We start from the raw sequence: 17188 nt of genomic DNA, 5'->3' as shown, positions 1-17188 counted from the left end.
CACAGCACTGTGGACAGAGGCTGACCCAGGCCCGCGGTCATGGCGAGGACCCGGGGCTCCCCAGGGAAGCCGCCAGAAGCCGCTTTTCTTCCAGGAAGCTGAGGTCCAGCCCTTGCTTTCCTGGACCCATGAGCAGCTCCGGCCGGGCACAGAGATGATTTTCCATCTTTGGCAGCAAGGGTCAGATGAAGCAGGACACTGGTGGTTCAAAGCATGGAGCCACTTCGGGGGGGTTAAAAGGACCCGGGGGGTTCCCGGGAGCCATGGCCCCCCAGGGCTCCTCCACACCAGACCATTATTCCTGGATGACACCCCCCGCCCCCCGACCCGGGAGATTCCAGGAAACCCTCTGGCTCTCGGAGCTCCCCTTCCTGTCTCCCATATCCCGGCTGATGAGCTGTCTGGGCTGCAGGATGGTGGAGGACTCAGGGTCAGGACAGGCAATCCAGGCCAAAGGCATCTTCATAACCAGAGTGTGGGAACGGCCTTCCCAGAAAGCTGCGGAATCTGCCCCTAACGCAGAGGCAGCTCCAGGGACCGTGTCCTGCCCCCGGGGCCAGGGTCTGCCTGGGCCACAGTGTGGGCAGCTCATCTTCTGACCGGGTTTTTCCCACACGAGGGGGTGAAGTGCAGGCTTCCAGCCCGAGGGCAGACAATGACGGGGGGTCTAGGGAAACGCTACATGACTGAGCTCACCCCCAACACCCTGCACGCCTGGGACCCTGGGACCGCGGAACCCCTCCCCCCGCCCCCCACTCACTGGGCGGGAACACCGCCTGCCCCCTCACTTGCAGGAGAGTCCCAGGGTAAGGGGCGTGTCCAGGGCACCTGGTCACCCAGCTGCAGGGCAAAAAGAGAAACACAGGGCTTCGATCATTTATTGGACACCTTCTGTATACAAGGCTTCATACACAAAATGCAACAGGGGAAAAGGGTGTGGTTCTGTCATGAAGGAGGTTACTGTCAGAGCTCGAACAGGACAGAGGCAGTGAGAGGGCTCAGCAAGATGACAGGTAAGCACCACTAAAAAGCCACGTACAAGGGGCTGTGCCAGCAATAGCAGGCTGTTAGACCATCCTCAGCAAGGAGTCAAGGAGGGCTTCCTGGAGGAGGTGTCTTCTGAGTCCACCCAGATGAGCAGGGCTGAACCAGGGAACGTCGGCAGATCTGAGTCCACCCCTCCCCACCCTCCCCACTCTCCTCCTCGACCCCCCTCCTCCCCCACGTGTGGCAAATTAGTGTACATCTCACAATGTGGCAGCCCTCTGGGATGTTTGCTTCGCCCGTCTCTTCAGAGTCAGACTCTGATTTTATTGTCTGCTGCTATTTCTTCGATTTCTGCTAGATTAGCTTCAGCTTTTATCCTTATTTTCCATGTTTCTGTCTTGCTTGCTTTCTCTCCTCCTATTTTCTCAGGTGGCATCTGGCAATGGGTTGAAAATGGTCCCTCAAAAGTTCATATCCATGAAGAACTTCCGAGTGTGGCTTAATTGGGAAATAACTCTTTGCAGGAAAAATCAAGTTAAGATGAGGTCATGCTGCATCGGAGTGACCCTAATCTAGCGACACACGTCCTTTTAGGAAGCAGTCTTGACACAGACACACAGGGATGAACATGGGACTGTCTGGTGAAGGGTCTGCCAGTCAAGGGCAGCCCCCGGAAACTGGGGGGCCAAGGGTGGACCCCTGTCAGACCCCCGAGAAGCAGGGGAGACCTGGGATGGACCCCCATCAGAGCCCCCAGAAGTAACTACCTTTGCCAAAGCCTTGATTTGGGGTTTCTGGGTTGCACAACTGAGGTAATAAATACCTGTTCTAAGCTGCCCACTTTCTTGTCAATTTGCTATGGCACCCGAGGAAACTAAGACACACAGCTCATTAGTTTCTCATCTTATTTTTTATTTATCTTGTTTCCTAATGAGGCCACACATTCCCCTCTAGGCACCAATGTTGCTAATCTCACAGCTTTGATACGTAATGCTGCTACTGGCGCTCAACCTAAATATCTCATAACTTTTTACCACGACAGTCTTCTGCTGATGCACAGACAAAAGCTCGTTACTGATTTCCAAACATACGTAGAGGCTTCTGGCTCCTTCTCTTTTTTCTGGCTTTTTATTAATAATTTGTAACTTGATTGGATTGCAGTAAAAGAATTTGGTTTCTGAGTGAGAAAAAGACAAACCCGTCCTGGCGTCCCTTGAGATAACAAGTCACACTGGGTACTTCATTCTCAAACTCTAAAGTTCTGATTCACACACATCTTGCTAGGGTAGGGTCTCTGATGTAACCCGATCGTGATCTCAGGAGACAGAGACAGGAAAAGGAAACCAAGCTCAGTGACAATGAGGCAAGTGCCGTCGCACACGCCCGCGTGGAGTCATGGCTTCCCAGGGGGCTTCCCGGGGGCTCACCAGCACGTCCTCGGCACTTGGGACAGGGCCAGCACGTGGAGGTGTTCAATAAAAACTGGCGGGATGAATGAATGAACGAGTGAAAGCTTTTAGGAGAAGTGACTTTATTATCAGTGGGTACTTGTGAGCTTCATAATTCTATGTCTTAAAACACATCCTAAGGAAACAGTGGGAGGCGTCAACAAGGTATCTGTAGCAGAATGTCCTTGCAGGGCTTAAAAATTTTTTACTTCAACCAACAACAATAAGAGATTGCTTAAATCAAGTTAGAAACATCTATATAATAAAACACACTGCACCTTTAAATCATACTTTTAATAAATTTAGTAACTGTGTAAAGTTTAAGACACCGAAAAGCAGGATTCAGAATTACGCACAGCCAGGGAATTCCATGGCAGTGCAGCGGTTAGGGCTGTGCGCTTTCACAGCGGAGCCTGGACTCTGCCCCTGGTCGGGGGGCTAAGATCCCGCAAGTCACATGCGAGGCCAAAGAAAAAAATTGTATATAATCAAGAGAATGAAAAGACAAGACATGGACTAGGAGAAAATATCTGCAAAACAGATATATCTAAGACAGGATTCGTGTGCAAAATGTACAAAAAGCTCTGTGTGTGCATGCCAAGTCGCTTCAGTCGTGTCCGACTCTTTGGGACCCCATGGGCTGCAGCCCACCAGGCTCCTCTGTCCGTGGGATTCTCCAGGCAAGAAGACTGGAGTGGGTTGCCATTTCCTCCCCCAGGGGATCTTCCCCACCCAGGGATCAAACCAGACGACTCTGGCATTGGCTGGCCAGTTCTTTACCACTAGCGCCACCTAGGAAGCTCTTAAAACTCAACAGTAAGAAAACAAACCTGAATGGAAAACAGGCCAAAGATCTGAACAGATTTTCCTCGTAAGGAAGATCTGCAGATGGCAACCAAGCATGGGAAAGCTGCTTCTCCTCACATGTCATCTGAGAAACACAAACTAAAGCAACAATGAGCTACCTGAAGGCCTGCAGGGATGACCAGAATCCAGGACACAGACGACAGGAACCCTCACCCACGGCCGCAAAATGCCTGGATGCAAAACGGGGCAGCTGCTCTGGAAGACACTCTGGTGTCTGTCTCCATGCAACACAGCAACTGCACTCCTGGTGTTTATCAAACGAGATAAACCTACATCACATAAAATCCCACACAGAGACGTTTATAGCAGCTTTCGTCCCAATTGCTAAAACTTGGAAACAGCCAGTCATTCAGCTGGTGATGAATAAATAAACTGGGGTTCATCCCGACAACAGAATATTATTAGATAATAAAAAGAAATGAGCTATTAAGTCATGAGAAGACCCAGAGAACGCTTCGGTGCGAATCACTAAGGGAAAGAAGCCGGTCTGAAACAACAACGTGCTGTGACCTTCCGGAAACAGCGGAGGCCAGGAAAGGACCGGCCGCCAGGCTTGGGGGAGGGAGTGGTGAACAGGTGGAGCACAGGGGTTTTTAGGGCCGCGGCGACTCTGCATGACGCTGTGACGATGGAGACACTCCACGTGCTTGTCTAAACCCAGAGAATGTGCACCATGAGGGAAGCTTCAGGTGAACTGTGGGCGCTGGTCAGTAATAATGGAGCAGGGCTGCTGGTCACTCCCTTGATCCACTGGTGCTCTGAGGCCCGTCTCAGCCCGGGCACATGGCTACCCACTGTGCTGCCAGACACACCTACACCCCAACCTCAGCTTCCCCCAAAGCCCGCTGTCTCCACCACCTTCCCCCAGACCTTGGGGCCAGCTGTCCAGTGCTAACAGGGCCCAGGACCCTCCCAGGCCCACCCATAAGCCTGGAGACCTGGCCCAGCCCCTCTCCCCCACCTCTAACTGGTCTCCACACCCTCTTTATTCCATCTTCTCAGCCCGCTGACGTCTGCCTCTCCCGAACCCCTCCACGCAGCTAAGCGGACGTCTCAGCAGAGCAGGGGAGAAATCATTAGGGCTAAAGATATGAGGGCCCCACTTTTTCTTTTTAATTTCAGAGAGTTTGTCTTCTTTAAGCAGTCACAGGTTCACATCAAACGTCGCAGGGAGGCACAGAGACTCCCAGCATGCCTCTGGTCCCCATGCACACACAGCCCCCGCCCCCGCCCTGCAGAACGGAGAGCGTGCTGCCCCACAACGGCCCTGGCCGCCCCCAACCGAATGCAGCCCACTGTCGGCCCCCGGGCTGCACGTGGACGCACCCCCCACCTTGACTTCCCCGGTGGCCCCCTGCAAGGGAGGGCCTAGACTATCGATGTGCCAAGGGGGTGGATGGCCCTTCCAAGAGGAGGTCAACGCCAGACCAGCGGATGGACACCTCTGTCCACCACAGGCAGCACCGGCCACCAGCAAACACAGGGTGACCCTCCACACAGAGTCACCAGACGCCTTGGACGCCCAGCACAGACCACGGCCCTTGTCTCAGGAGCAGCCTTCTGTGCCCCGACAGGATGCACCTCCATGGAAGCCACCGCCGGCTCTCCCGAAGCCCTGCCCGCCCATCACAAGGGAGACCCAGCGTGACTGCGGTCTCATCAAAGGCACAGAGCGAGCCTGGGTCAGCGGGCGTTTGACCAACGGACCAGAGGGAAGCCACCACTGCCCCAGGATCAGGAGACAGGGCCGCCGGAAGAGGCGCAGGGCCACAAGGCAGCGCAGAGCAGCATCAGCGAGGGCGCGGGAGAGGGTGCAGCCTGACGACCACAGGCTGACCCGGCCCTCCGGGAGCAGACCACAGGCTGACCCGGCCCTCCGGGAGCAGACCACGGGCTGACCCGGCCCTCCGGGAGCAGAAGGGCAGCAGGGACACACGCAGACGCTCAGCCCCGAGTCCTTCCTGATAAGCCTGCTACAAACCCGCTTATTTCTCTGAAATCATCTCCTCGGCATAAAGGTGCTTTCTGGAGGAAAAAAAAAAAAAACTGAAAGCCATCAAACACAAAATGATGGAAAGAAAGTAGAACTACGACACATCCACAGGATGGAAAAACGGAACAGCCACGAGAAGCCACGGAAACGCTGCTCATGTGGACACGGGGCCACAGGAGTGCCCCTAAGGCCACTGAGATGCACGCTGAAAAGCGGCCAGAATGCTGAATTCTACGTCATGTATGTTTTACAATAAAAAATGCTACTAGGAAGAAAAACATAAGGGCTTCCGTGGTGGCCGGTGGTGAGGGGTCCTCCTGCCGGTGCGGGGTACGTGGGTTCGATCCCTGACCCGGAAAGAGTCTACGTGCTGCGGGGTGACGACGCCAGCGCGCCAGCCACTGAGGCCTGCACAGCCACGCTGCCAGACACGCCCCGGACCCAGCGCACCGCACTAGAGGGCAGCCTGCCCGCCGCCCCCGCCGCCCCTGCAGGAACGCAGCCTTCCCGCCAGAGACGCCCCGGACCCGGCGCACCGCACTAGAGGGCAGCCTGCCCGCCGCCCCCGCCGCCCCTGCAGGAACGCAGCCTTCCCGCCAGAGACGCCCCGGACCCGGCGCACCGCGCTAGAGGGCAGCCTGCCCGCCGCCCCCGCCGCCCCCGCCGCCCCTGCAGGAACGCAGCCTTCCCGCCAGAGACGCCCCGGACCCAGCGCACCGCACTAGAGGGCAGCCTGCCCGCCGCCCCCGGCGCCCCTGCAGGAACGCAGCCTTCCCGCCAGAGACGCCCCGGACCCGGCGCACCGCGCTAGAGGGCAGCCTGCCCGCCGCCCCTGCAGGAAGCCCGCACACAAAACAAAGACTCGGCACAGCCGGAAATAAATAAATGATAAGTTTGAATAAAAAAGAAAAATCTAACAAAAAATGCACACATACACGATTATCCACATCTGTGCGTAAGCGCGTCCTGCAAGCAAGGAAACTCCTGGGGGAAACATAGGGGTGGCACACGGGTGCGACTCCACCATCGCTCCTGCTCCATTTAAACCCACCAAATCCCAGAGCGGCTCCAAGGCTGTGATTTGCCAGGGGATATAGACTATTCTGCCCCCTCAAGCTTCCACCTGAGAACAAACCTGCCTCCTCGCTGGCTCCCTCACTGAGGCCTGGGCGCCGGGCACCGCACCCCAGCCAGGGCAGCACCCCAGGAGCTAGGCCATCCCCGCCGGCCTGTGTGGGCAGCTGCAGCCTCCGCGCTCATCAAGGCCACGGACACATGCTTCCTCCTCGCCACACAAGGGGAGAAACTCGTCCCTTCCCAGGCTTCTGGCCTGCCGGCCTCCTGCGGAGAGGGGCCCGGGACCAGGCCCCACAGCAAGAGCCTCTCTGACCGTGGTCACCCTGGTCCACAGGTGCAGCAGGCAGTGAGACGCCCGTGGGTTTGAGGACACCTCAGGGCGCTTCGCGTTTGGGGATCTCGGGTCCATCTGAGCACCCACTGCAAATCCCAGGGACTCTCCCCAGTAAAATGTAACCGCTTGTAAAAGCTCGCAGGCGATTTCAGAGACTCCACCCAGTCAGCCTGGAGCCTGGAACCTTCAGGCCTTCAGGTCACCCTTCTCCAAACCTCAGTCCTCACCTGTTGAATGCAGGCTGGAAACTACCCCTCCATGCGAGAACTGTCAATCAGTCCTCCTAAACCTCTGTGTCCGCCAGGCCTCTCCCCCGCAGGCTCCAGACCCACAGCCTCTTTGATGACTCAGACCCTCCAAGGCATTTCTCTTATCTTTCTGTCCAACCCTGCCTCTCCCCACCGCCCCCTTCTTGGCAAGAGGCAACCCTTCACTCGGGACTCAGGCCAGTCCTAGGAGTCACGGTCCAGGCCTTGCTCCTCACCCTACCCCCATCCCCCAGCAGGACCAGGAAGGCCCCCCGAGCCTCTCACTCCACATCCACTCCCCCCAGAGGACAGAAGCACCCCCTCTCCCGCCAGGTGTAACAACACCAAGCGTCTCCGGCTACTGCAGATGCCCCTGGGGGCAAGAGGATCCCTCCCACTGGGACCCTCTGCTCAGGTCTCATTCCGAGGCCTCAGGTCTGGCCGGACCCTGCCTCTGGCCTCCAAGCAGGCTGCCTGCCTCCATCCTGCTGAGAGCTCACATCCCATGGGACACATCATCTGGCTGGGGTCGTCGTGAACAAGTCGAGTCAAGAGGCACTGTCAGCGCCTGACTCTCCCCCTCACACGTGCGGAAAATAGCACGCCCCCGCCCCTGCCCTCTGGGCGCCCACACCTCTGCTACACAGAGAGGAACCGAAGAAAAACAGATGAAAGCCACATGACCATGTTCAGCTACCAACTGAAAAACAGCTTTTCACACTAAATCAGCCAAAGCCATGGAGAAGGGCATGGCAACCCACTCCAGTATTCTTGCCTGGCGAATCCCTTGGACAGAGAAGCCTGGCAGGTTAGAGTCTGTGGGGTCAAAAAGAGTCAGACACGACTAAGCAACTCTGCTCGCGCGCTTCGCCCACAGGCAAGCACAGCTACAGCTGGCTAGGGTGGGTGGCCACAGCCACACCATCTGTTGGTGGGTCTTGAATTGATGCTCTCTTTGGAGAGACCCTGACCACACCAACAAGATCTCTGAAACCCAGTAAGTCCATCTTGAATTTCAGTAATTCCACCTCTAAACAACGCTACATGCAGAAAGAGAAAAAAATCTATGTATGAATATGTTCATATGGCATTACTTTCCAAAATAAAAAAAAATTTTTTTAATTGGAAACAACTGTCCAATCGTGAGGAAAATGTTGAGAAAACTTTGGTGAATCTTCTCCACACAAACTACACAATCATTTACAGTGAGGACTATGAGGAATGTGTAATAAATGCACAACATAAAACTGCATCCATAACATGATTCCAACTTTGTTTCAAAACCACGATGAGCAGGGGGTATGGACAGGTGGAAAGGACTCCAGGTGATTTCTACTTCTTCTTTCCACTTCTGAACTTTCCAAATTTTCTTTAAAAGGCATGTATTACATAAAAATGTGCTTTAACGAGTTGTTTCAAAGGGAAGAAATAAATCCATTCCCCTGGGTCAAGGCTCTGTGTCTACAGGGGCCCCCATCAGAAGTAAAACACTGCAGGGCTCGGGGACACAGAGGTGATTAAAACAGAGCTGGGCCCCAGCTGGGATCCCGTTCAGTCCCCAGGAGGGGCGGGCAGTGTCAGACAGGTCCTGACACAAGGACCTGGGAGGAGCCTGGGGTGACCCCAGAGAGAGTGCCTGGGGTGGGGGATGAGGGGGAAGGTGGGGGGGATGAGGGGTGAGGGAAGCTGCTCGGGGGTCCTCTGGGGCTCCTGCCCATCTCCTGCTCCCAGCCCCTGCCCACACCAGGAACCAGGAGGAGTGAAGGGGGTCATCCAGGCAGGAGGGAGCGGGGTGGGCAGCCGCGGGTCTGAGGGGCCCGCACGCCTGGTCTCAGGACTGCGGACCCTCCTCAGGCTGACCTCTGCAGCTCCACCGCGTTCCTCGGTGGCCCGTTCGCTTTCACCCTGAGCGCAGAGCGCATCTCTGACGGCCCCCGAGTTGAGAACTGCTGGTGACCCCACAAGCGACAGTCACAACCACCGCTTCCCAAACGATCCCAAGCCTTCCGGGGGCCCCCCTGAGAGCCTGAGCCGCGAGAGAAGATGGGGTCCTGTGGGGGCGTGAAGCCGCCGGGCCTCCTAGGGGCTGCAGAGGGCGGCTCCGGCGCGTGCTGAGCACGTAAGGGTGGGAGGGAGGCCGGGGGAGCCCGCCGCCCGACACCCCGCCCGCGGGGACCAGGCCCGCAGCCACTGACCTTCTCCAGCCTCTCGAAGTGCTCGCGCAGGAACCGCATGGGGCGCTCGGGCTTGGCCAAGCAAAGCTGCACGATGCAGTCCTTGAGCACCTGCTGGATGCCGCGCCTCTGCACGTAGAGCTCACAGGCCCGCAGGCCGTCGTCTTCGTCCAGCTGCTGCGCCCCCGGCGCGGCCATGGCGACGCGCGGCGCGTCCTGCGGGAGAGGCGAGTCAGCAGGCCGCGAGCCTCCACCAAGCGCCCGGGCCCGCCTGGCGACCGGGGCGTCTGCCCTGCCAGAGGCCCCTCGTCCTCGAGGCAAAGCTCACCTCTAGGCAGATGCTCGCGGGGGCGCGTGGGGGCCCGCCAGGGCCAGTGCGGAAGCGGGGAAGCGGGGCGGCCGGCCTGTGCGCGCAGCCGGCCAGTAAGGGGTCTCACGTGCGACCATCCCTGCCCTCCCCGGACCTTCCTGGCTAGAGGGCCTTCCGCGAGCTCCCAGGGAGATGATGGGGGCGGGGGGCGCGGTTACACGATCCGCAGAAAAAGGAAGGGAAACGGGAAAGGAACGAAGCCAGGAGCCGGGCCTCCCGGGAAGACGAACCCGGAGAACAATGGGAGGGCCGCGCGTCCGGCCCGCGCTCGGCCAGGTCACAATGACAGCTCGGAACCCGGCCTGCCGGCCCGCGCTGCACACAGCTCAGCGACCCCGGCCCCCGCGCCCCCAGTCCCCGCGCTCAGACCACCGCGGCACAACGGCCCGGGTTGGGCTAAGAGGCGGGGACTCCCCCAGGGCCCACGCTTCCCGGGGCCTCCGGACGGCCGAGGGCTCCAGCGCTGACCCTCCCCAGCCCCGCGTACCTGGATGCGCGGCGCCCAAGGCCGGAGGTGGCTGCGCGGGGACGCGGGCACGGCGGTTGAGCGGTCCCGCACTGCAGCGGCGCCGCCTTCCGCCCGCCCCCGCGCCGCGCCGCTCGGTCCACCCTCCTACCGGCCCACCCCCAACCCCCTCTCCCCGCCGCCCAGATCTCCCGCCTGGGCAAACTACCCCTGCCCCCGCCCCGTCCCCGCCTCCTCACCCTCACCCCAGACATGCAGGCTGACAAGCCCCACATTTGACAGACCGACACATATCAGTGCGCTGCTGCGCTGCCAGGAGGACCACCACGACCGCCCCCAGCGCCTGCCTCACACCTCCACCCCCCTCAATGGAGGCTCGATTACCCAGCTTGCCCATCTGGCTGGTGGCAGCCCCCTGGGGCCTTGGGGGTGATGGTGAGCACCGCCCCCAACCTTCACACCTGGGTGTCACCTCTGGGTCACAGGGCCTGCACTGGTGGCCCCTGATTAGGGGCACCAGCTTCACCCAGATGGGGGGGAGTCATCACAGGGTCACTCTAAATTCTTCCCCCAGCCCAGGGGTCCCAGAAGTCAGAGGCCAGCACAGCCCCTAAGCCTCCAGCCAGGCTGGCAGCAATGGGAGTCAGTCGCCTGTGTTTTCCAGTTGCCTAACAGCTGGTTTTGGAGAAGGAAATAGCGACCCACTCCAGTGTTCTTGCCTGGAGCATCCCATGGCGGAGGGGCCTGGCGGGAGTCCTGCCAGAGGGTCGCAAGAGTCGGACGTGACTTAGCAACTAAACCACCACCACATCACGCTTTGCCCCCGTTCTGCCTGGGTAGTGGCAGAAATGTCATTTCAGGCAGTTGGGGGTCCCCACCCTTTGCCTGGAGGCTTCCCAGACGGTGCTAGTGGTAAAGAACCCTCCTGTCAATGCAGGAGATCTAACAGATGCTGGTCCAATCCCTGGGTCAGCAAGATCCCCTGGAGGAGGGCACGCAGTCCACTTCAGTATTCTTGCCTGGAGAATCCCACGGATGGAGGAAGGTGGCCTGGTGGGGAGGGTGACAAAACCGGGGGCCAGGTTTCACATGACAGACTTCTGTGGGAGGCGTACGCTCCAGGGCAGGCTTCTGTTCTCAGGGCCTCCTGGGTGCTCCCGAGATCTGTGTGGGGCCCTCCCCCACATGGTCCGCGGGAGGGGGACCCTCTCTGAGGATGGCCTTCGGACCCCAGCACCCCCCCACCACAAACACACACCCTTATCTTGCTGGATGCTTTGCCCTGGCAGAGAGCCCCCGGACCGTGGCTGGCAGACCAGGTGCAGTGGCTGGCAGGCAGCTGGGTGCCCGGCCCCCCAGAACCTTGCTCCCCGGCCCCTCTCAGCTGGGACTGAATGAGCCCCATGCTCCCACCACCACGGGGGCAGCCCCCACCAGCCTCTCCCCTCAGACCCTTCCAGGCCCCTTGGGGGCCTATATCAGGGGCCCCCACGTCCAGGGCCTGCAGGTGGGCCGCCCTAAGAGCCCTGCCCCAGCAGTCTAACCTGCTGGCAAGCCCCCTCATTTCTCCTGGGGCCCCAACCCCCTTCACCGGTCACTTGGGTGGAAGGGAAACACTTCCCATTCATCCAGGCACTCACCGCTTTGAGGCAGGGAGCCAGAGGCCCTCAAACCAGGCCCGGCCTCCCCATGTCCAGAACCGGGTGGCACTGACTGGTTGTTGCTGCTGTTGAGAGGCTGAATCGTGTCCGACTCTTGCGACCACATGAGCTGTAGCCCCAGGCCCCTCTGTCCGTGGGATTCTCCAGGCAAGAATACGGAGTGGGCTGCCACTTGCCCCTCAGGGGATCTTCCCGACCCGGGCACAGAGCCCACGTCTCCTGCACTACTGCTGAGCCGCCAGGGCAGCCCAGCTCATGTTCCCAGTGATGGCACAGTGGTTCCTCGCAGCTGATCCAGGTGCCTCCACCCTGACCTACACGACCCACGCCCCTTCTCTCGAGATGGGGGGTGAGCACAGGGTCCATCAGGGAAGCCGACTAGACCGCGGGTGGCCAGTGCCCTCGCATGGGGACAGCAGGGCTGCCCCGCCTGGAGCAGGGTCAGGGAGCTGAGTGGACCAGTGTCGCCACGCACAGCTGGGTCAAGGTCCTTACCTCGCTGGGCTGGACAGTGACAAGCCCTGGTTGACTGGGCGTCCTGAAGACGTGAGGCGGGGATCATGTCGTCGGCAAACGTCCCCACAAGCTGTGCTGGCCTGTGTGTCCCCTCTAGCCCTCCTGCTTTCCCCACAGAAGGGCTGCTCGTGCCGCAGCTTGGGGTCCTCACCCTGCCCTGGAGCCTGAGTCTCCACGTCTTGCAAAGGTCCAGCTTCAAAACCACCTTATTTTCCAACCACCTGCTCCCCCGCCCCAGACTCCTGGTGGTGACAAGTCCAGTTCACCTGCCAAGATTCAACAGGGACATTGCTTCTGTGAGGAACCCTCCCTGCCTGGGGCCCTCACACCTGCAGGCCAGCTTGGGCCCTTGGGGGTGCCGCCGGGGTCTCCCTGCAGCCCTGACTCTGTGCCAATCGAGCCGGAGGCTGATTGCTGAACCTGCCCCCTTCTCTGGCCCCTGCTGTGCCGAGCACCCCAGGGAGTGTGGATGCTTCGCATCTTATCCTTTAGGTCCTAAGGGGCAAGGAGACAGATGTGGGTACCTGCCCAGGCGAGGGAGGTCTCAGTACGTCCCCCACCCGGGGGTGCTGAGCTGGGCTTGGCAGGCAGACTCCTAGGTGGGTCCTGCTTCCTCACCAGCAACAGCGTGGGGGCCGTCGGGGGCTTCACCTGGAAGACCCTCCAGTCTCCCGCCTGTGGGCGTGGAGGTGGGCGTGGCTGCCGGCACCTGCTGATGGGGAACCAAAGGGACCCACTGGGATGAGCAAGAAGCAGGTGATCAGTCCAGTGACCGCAAGGCTACCAGTTACAGCTCATCCAGCCACATCCCTCCTGGTGGGGCTGGGGGGATGGTGGCAAGCTCAGCCCCCTGCACAGAGCAGAGCCGTCAGGCCTGTGCGGGTGCAGAAGAGGAGCCCAAGCAGGAGCCTGAGGGGAGGGACCCGTCCTGGAGCTCGGGGTAGGGGTCCGAGAGGCGCAGGCCACCCAAGGCGCGGGCCCCCAGGGAAGGACAAGCCCAGGCCTCCAGGGTTGCCTTCAGGGGACACACCCGAGCCCTGCTGGACTCCTGACCCACTGACGCAAGATGATCAGGAGTGTGAGGCCCTGCGTTTGTGGTGACTTCCACAACATCTGCAGAGGACAAAAGCAGGGACGCCCGTGGGCGGCAAAGGTCTCCTGTCCCCAGCGCCCCAGGCCCTGGCCCCCTTATCTGCGCCTGGTGAGGTCCTTCCTCTTCATCCCCGCCGTCCACAGGTTTCCTGCCCTCAGCTTTGTGAGGAGGGGCTGCTGTGGACACCGGGACCCCGAGCGTCCCACAAGAACTGGCCGGAGGAGCTAATGAACAGACCGACCAAGCACGCTGGCTCGCAGCGGTTTATTGTGCTGGTGAAATGACACAGTCCAGGACACTGAACGGGGGCTCCTGGAACAGACCTGAAGTCACTCCTTCCTGCCCTGACCGGGTCTTTAAAATCCATTTGGAGGAGGAGGTTCCCTCCCGACTCCTGCCTATACAGTTGGGGCAGTTCCATCACATTTCGGCTCAAACGTAGAGAATTTCAAAGTTCTACCATCATGTCAAGGTACATACCCAGTGTCAACTCAGTCACTTCAAGTGTCCAGTGCTATGAAATGGTCAAAACTGCAACCTGATTTAAAGTGTTTTACCTCTTCCAGCCGGGCCGAGGCCAGGGACCAGACTGGGAAAAAGGAGAAGTTTGCGTTCTTCCTCTCCCTCGAGCGGCCACCCCACCACAAACTTGCCAACTGGGCTTCGCCACCTATCGCATCAGGACAGCCTCTGGCAGCTAGGATGCCCAGGCCCCAGCCACCGCACCAGCCTCACTGCCTCAGGGAAGCGGGACGCAGATTCACGGCCCCGTGTGGAGGCGGCTCTCACCACACGGATGTGCACACACACGCCTCGGGTGGTGTGTACCCACCCGTCCCAGGCTCACCCTCTGGCCACTGTGAACAAGGGGGGCAGACTCGAGAGCCCGCCCCTTCCCTCCGTCCCCTGCCCCCCCGCCCCGATTTCCCTTCTGCACCCGCGTGTAGAATTGGCAGGTCACTTGCTAATCCTGTTTAATTTTTTTAGGAACCACAGGGTTCCTCGGTGGCTGCACTAGCTTACATTCCCACCACTGAGGCTCAGGGTCCTAATTTCTCCACATTCTTCCAAATGTCTACTCACCTGATTCGAGCATTTCTGCTTCTGCCATCCACGTCTCTCTCTTATGTAGCTTCCTGTTCCTGTTTCATGTTTTCTCGCCTTTCTAGGCACAGTCTGTCTAAGTACTGGCCCCTCTGTACTACTGCCCCTGTTTATTCAGTCTGGAAGGACATCTGGGGACGGGACAGGAGGCTGGATGCCCCCGAGCGCTCACAGAGCCACCACCTCAGTCAGGAGGCTCAGGCACCATCACTACAGGAAGCTCCCTCGACACACCGGTGCGGTCACACCCAGCCCATGCCCCAGCCCCGGAGACCACTCCCGGGGCCTCCACTCCCGCAACTGTCATCTCAGGACTGTTTACAGGGACTCAGGCAGTCAGTGTCTCGTCGTGACTGTCTTTTACTCAGCACACCGCCCAGAGGTGCACCCGAGTCTCTGCCTGTATCAACAGTCCTTCCTCTTTGTTTCTGAGTAGAACTGAGTTAACGTCCACATGTGGAGTCTGTTACTGATTTTTATACTCTGACTTCACTTCCTTCACGTTTGTCAAGGTCTGTTTTATGGCCCAGGATCCACACGGTCTACTCCGGCACGTCTCCGGGCACCTGTGAACGGCATGCACTACGTGCCTATTGGCTGGAGGGTTCCATGAGTGTCCATTGATCCCTCCGATCAACAGTGTTCTATGTCCTTTCCGAATGCCCAGTCGTCCCAGCAGCGGTGAGGAGTGGGAGCCGAGGCCCCACCTGAAACTGGGGGGTTTGCTCTCTCACTGCAGCTCCGCCAGTGTTTGCTCTGTGTATGTTAAAGATCTGCTTGGGTCGTAAACATTGCGATTGCTATGTACCTGCCTGCTGGGCTGATCCTTTTATTGTTATACAATCGACCAGTTTTTCCCCTGGAAATTCCCCTTGCTCTGACGTCTACCTTGGCTGACGGTCATCATTCTACTTTTTCAAAAAGAATGTTTACATGATAGATCTTTTCCCATTCTTTTTCTTTCCGCCTCCCCATGTTATCACAGTTGAAGAGAGTTTCAGCGTGTGACAGACAACGTCAAGTTGGGTCACAGGTTTTATTCCTCCTGCGAATCTGTGTGTCTTCTCACTGGTGTGTACACGCCATTCACATCTGCAGTAACTGCTGATAATCAGTGCTCAAGTGGTGCTTGTCCTCTCTCGTGCCAGTGTGGGGTACCTGGATATCCGTCAGAATTCCACTGGATGGCGTGCTGAGTGCATCGCTGTCGACATCTGTGAGCGGCGCTCTACACACTCCCGTGTACGCATGCAGTTATCAGTCCATGGGCACCGACGTTCCGCCACGTCGTGTGGTGCAGAATCCTCCCTCCACTGCTCTCACTTCTCTCACACAGAGTATCCTGGTTTGCTGCGACCATCAGATGTTAAAAAACGTGCCACTTCCTTCTGGCCACTGTGATTTCCAGCAAGAACTCTCTCATTCATACTCACGTCCCTCTGGAGGCAAAACAGCATCTCTCTCTGTTTTCACATTTTTTTTCTGTCATTTGTTTTCAGAGATTTAATTACGATGTGTCTTGATATGGGTTTTTAGAGGGCTTAGCTCTTCCCTGGTGGCTCAGATGGTAAAGAATCCTCCTCCAATGCAGGAGACTCGGGTTCCATCCCTGGGTGGGCAAGATCCCCTGGAGAAGGGAAGAGCTACCCACTCCAGTATTCCTGCCTGGAGAAGTCCATGGACAGAGGAGCCTGGGGGGCTACAGCCACGGTGACACAGAGTCGGACAAGACTGAGCAACGAACACTACACGCCGGCCTACATAGGCCTCAGTCAGTCTGTTATGTCTATGGGTTTGTCTTTCGCCAAATTCAGGAAGTTTCTGGCCGTTATTCCTTGCAGCGCTTTGCAGCCCACATGCTCCCTCCTCTTGCTCCGGGTCTCTGGTGACTGAGGCTGTGTGTCTCTTCTTTTTCAGTCTGTTCTCTGCTGCTTAGATCGAGCAGACTCTACTGCTTTATCTGTGAATCTCCTGATTCTCTCCTTCATCCCCACTTTGTTATCACATCCATCCATAGTGGGCAGTGGTCACCGTGTCTATTACACTATTATGGCTACTGTATCTTCCAGTTCTGTAATCTTCATTTGGCGCTGGGTGGGGGGGTCACACTGGGAACTTCAGATTGCTGGTGACTCTGTGGGCTGTCATCTAGGGCACGCACTGCAAAGGCTCCTGCCAGTTCAAGGCCCCGCAGGCACCCGGCCACTGAGAACAGATGCTGAGGCAGCCATCTGTCCTCTGGCAGTGGCCAAGCTACAGCCCCCATGGCCTGCCGGCAGGTCTGGGTTACAGCCCCCTCTAGCGCCTGTTCCAGGAAACTAGAGGCCAGAAGAGAAACCCCTGGGTCGCCCCACAGCTGCTCCTCCAGTGTGGAGTCCCCAGTCAGTTTGCCCCCTTCTCTCCAGCTCAGATCCTCCCCCGTTGTCCGCTGAACTAGCTGCAAGGTGTTCAGTTGTAACTGGGCGGGGGAGTAGCCGGGAAAGTGAGTCTGCCCCACCTCTGAAGCAGAGGATCCCAGCACCCTCACTTCAGTGCTGACACTCTCATCTCGACCACAGCCAAGGCCTTCCCAGCAGCCTCACGTGGCGTCTGCCTGGCTCCCTTCCAACCCGTTCTCTGACAGCCAGAGTAGTCTCCTACAAACACAAACCTCCTAGTGAAACCCTCCCACCTCAAACCCTCCCTTGTGTCCCCCACCGGGACCCAGAGGACGCTGCTCCCCCTGGATGCCCTGGCTTCAGCCGCGGGGTGGAACGGTGTCAGGCCCCCTCCCTGTATCTGTTCCTGTGGCTGCGGAAAGACAGTGCTATAAGCCTGGCAGCTTAAACAAGAGAAATTTATCTCAACGTT

At 58.5% G+C, this 17188-nt stretch overlaps 1 protein-coding gene across 2 annotated transcripts in view; it reads right to left on the bottom strand.

Annotated features, from left to right (window-relative positions):
• The window catches only part of PRKAR1B (protein kinase cAMP-dependent type I regulatory subunit beta), a 73120-nt gene extending 58648 nt beyond the window's left edge, over window positions 1-14472 (bottom strand). Inside the window, exons 1-2 of one of the 2 annotated variants that reach the window (XM_061152331.1) lie at window positions 14318-14472; window positions 9150-9344 (exon numbers count right to left, since the gene is read on the bottom strand). In XM_061152331.1, coding sequence (XP_061008314.1) covers window positions 9150-9326 — 177 coding nt within the window. In that variant the 5' untranslated portion in view covers window positions 9327-9344; window positions 14318-14472. Of the gene's footprint in view, window positions 1-9149; window positions 9345-9985; window positions 10042-14317 lie in introns of those variants that run through there. The other variant, XM_061152333.1, reaches the window with a different exon arrangement.
• Window positions 14473-17188: the final 2716 nt, after the last annotated feature.

The sequence above is a fragment of the Dama dama genome, chromosome 10 (genome assembly GCF_033118175.1).
Source record: "Dama dama isolate Ldn47 chromosome 10, ASM3311817v1, whole genome shotgun sequence".
In the NCBI taxonomy this organism is placed as follows: Eukaryota; Metazoa; Chordata; class Mammalia; order Artiodactyla; family Cervidae; genus Dama; species Dama dama.
Note: the sequence above shows the minus strand (reverse complement) of the source record. Positions and strands in the feature narration are given on the sequence as shown.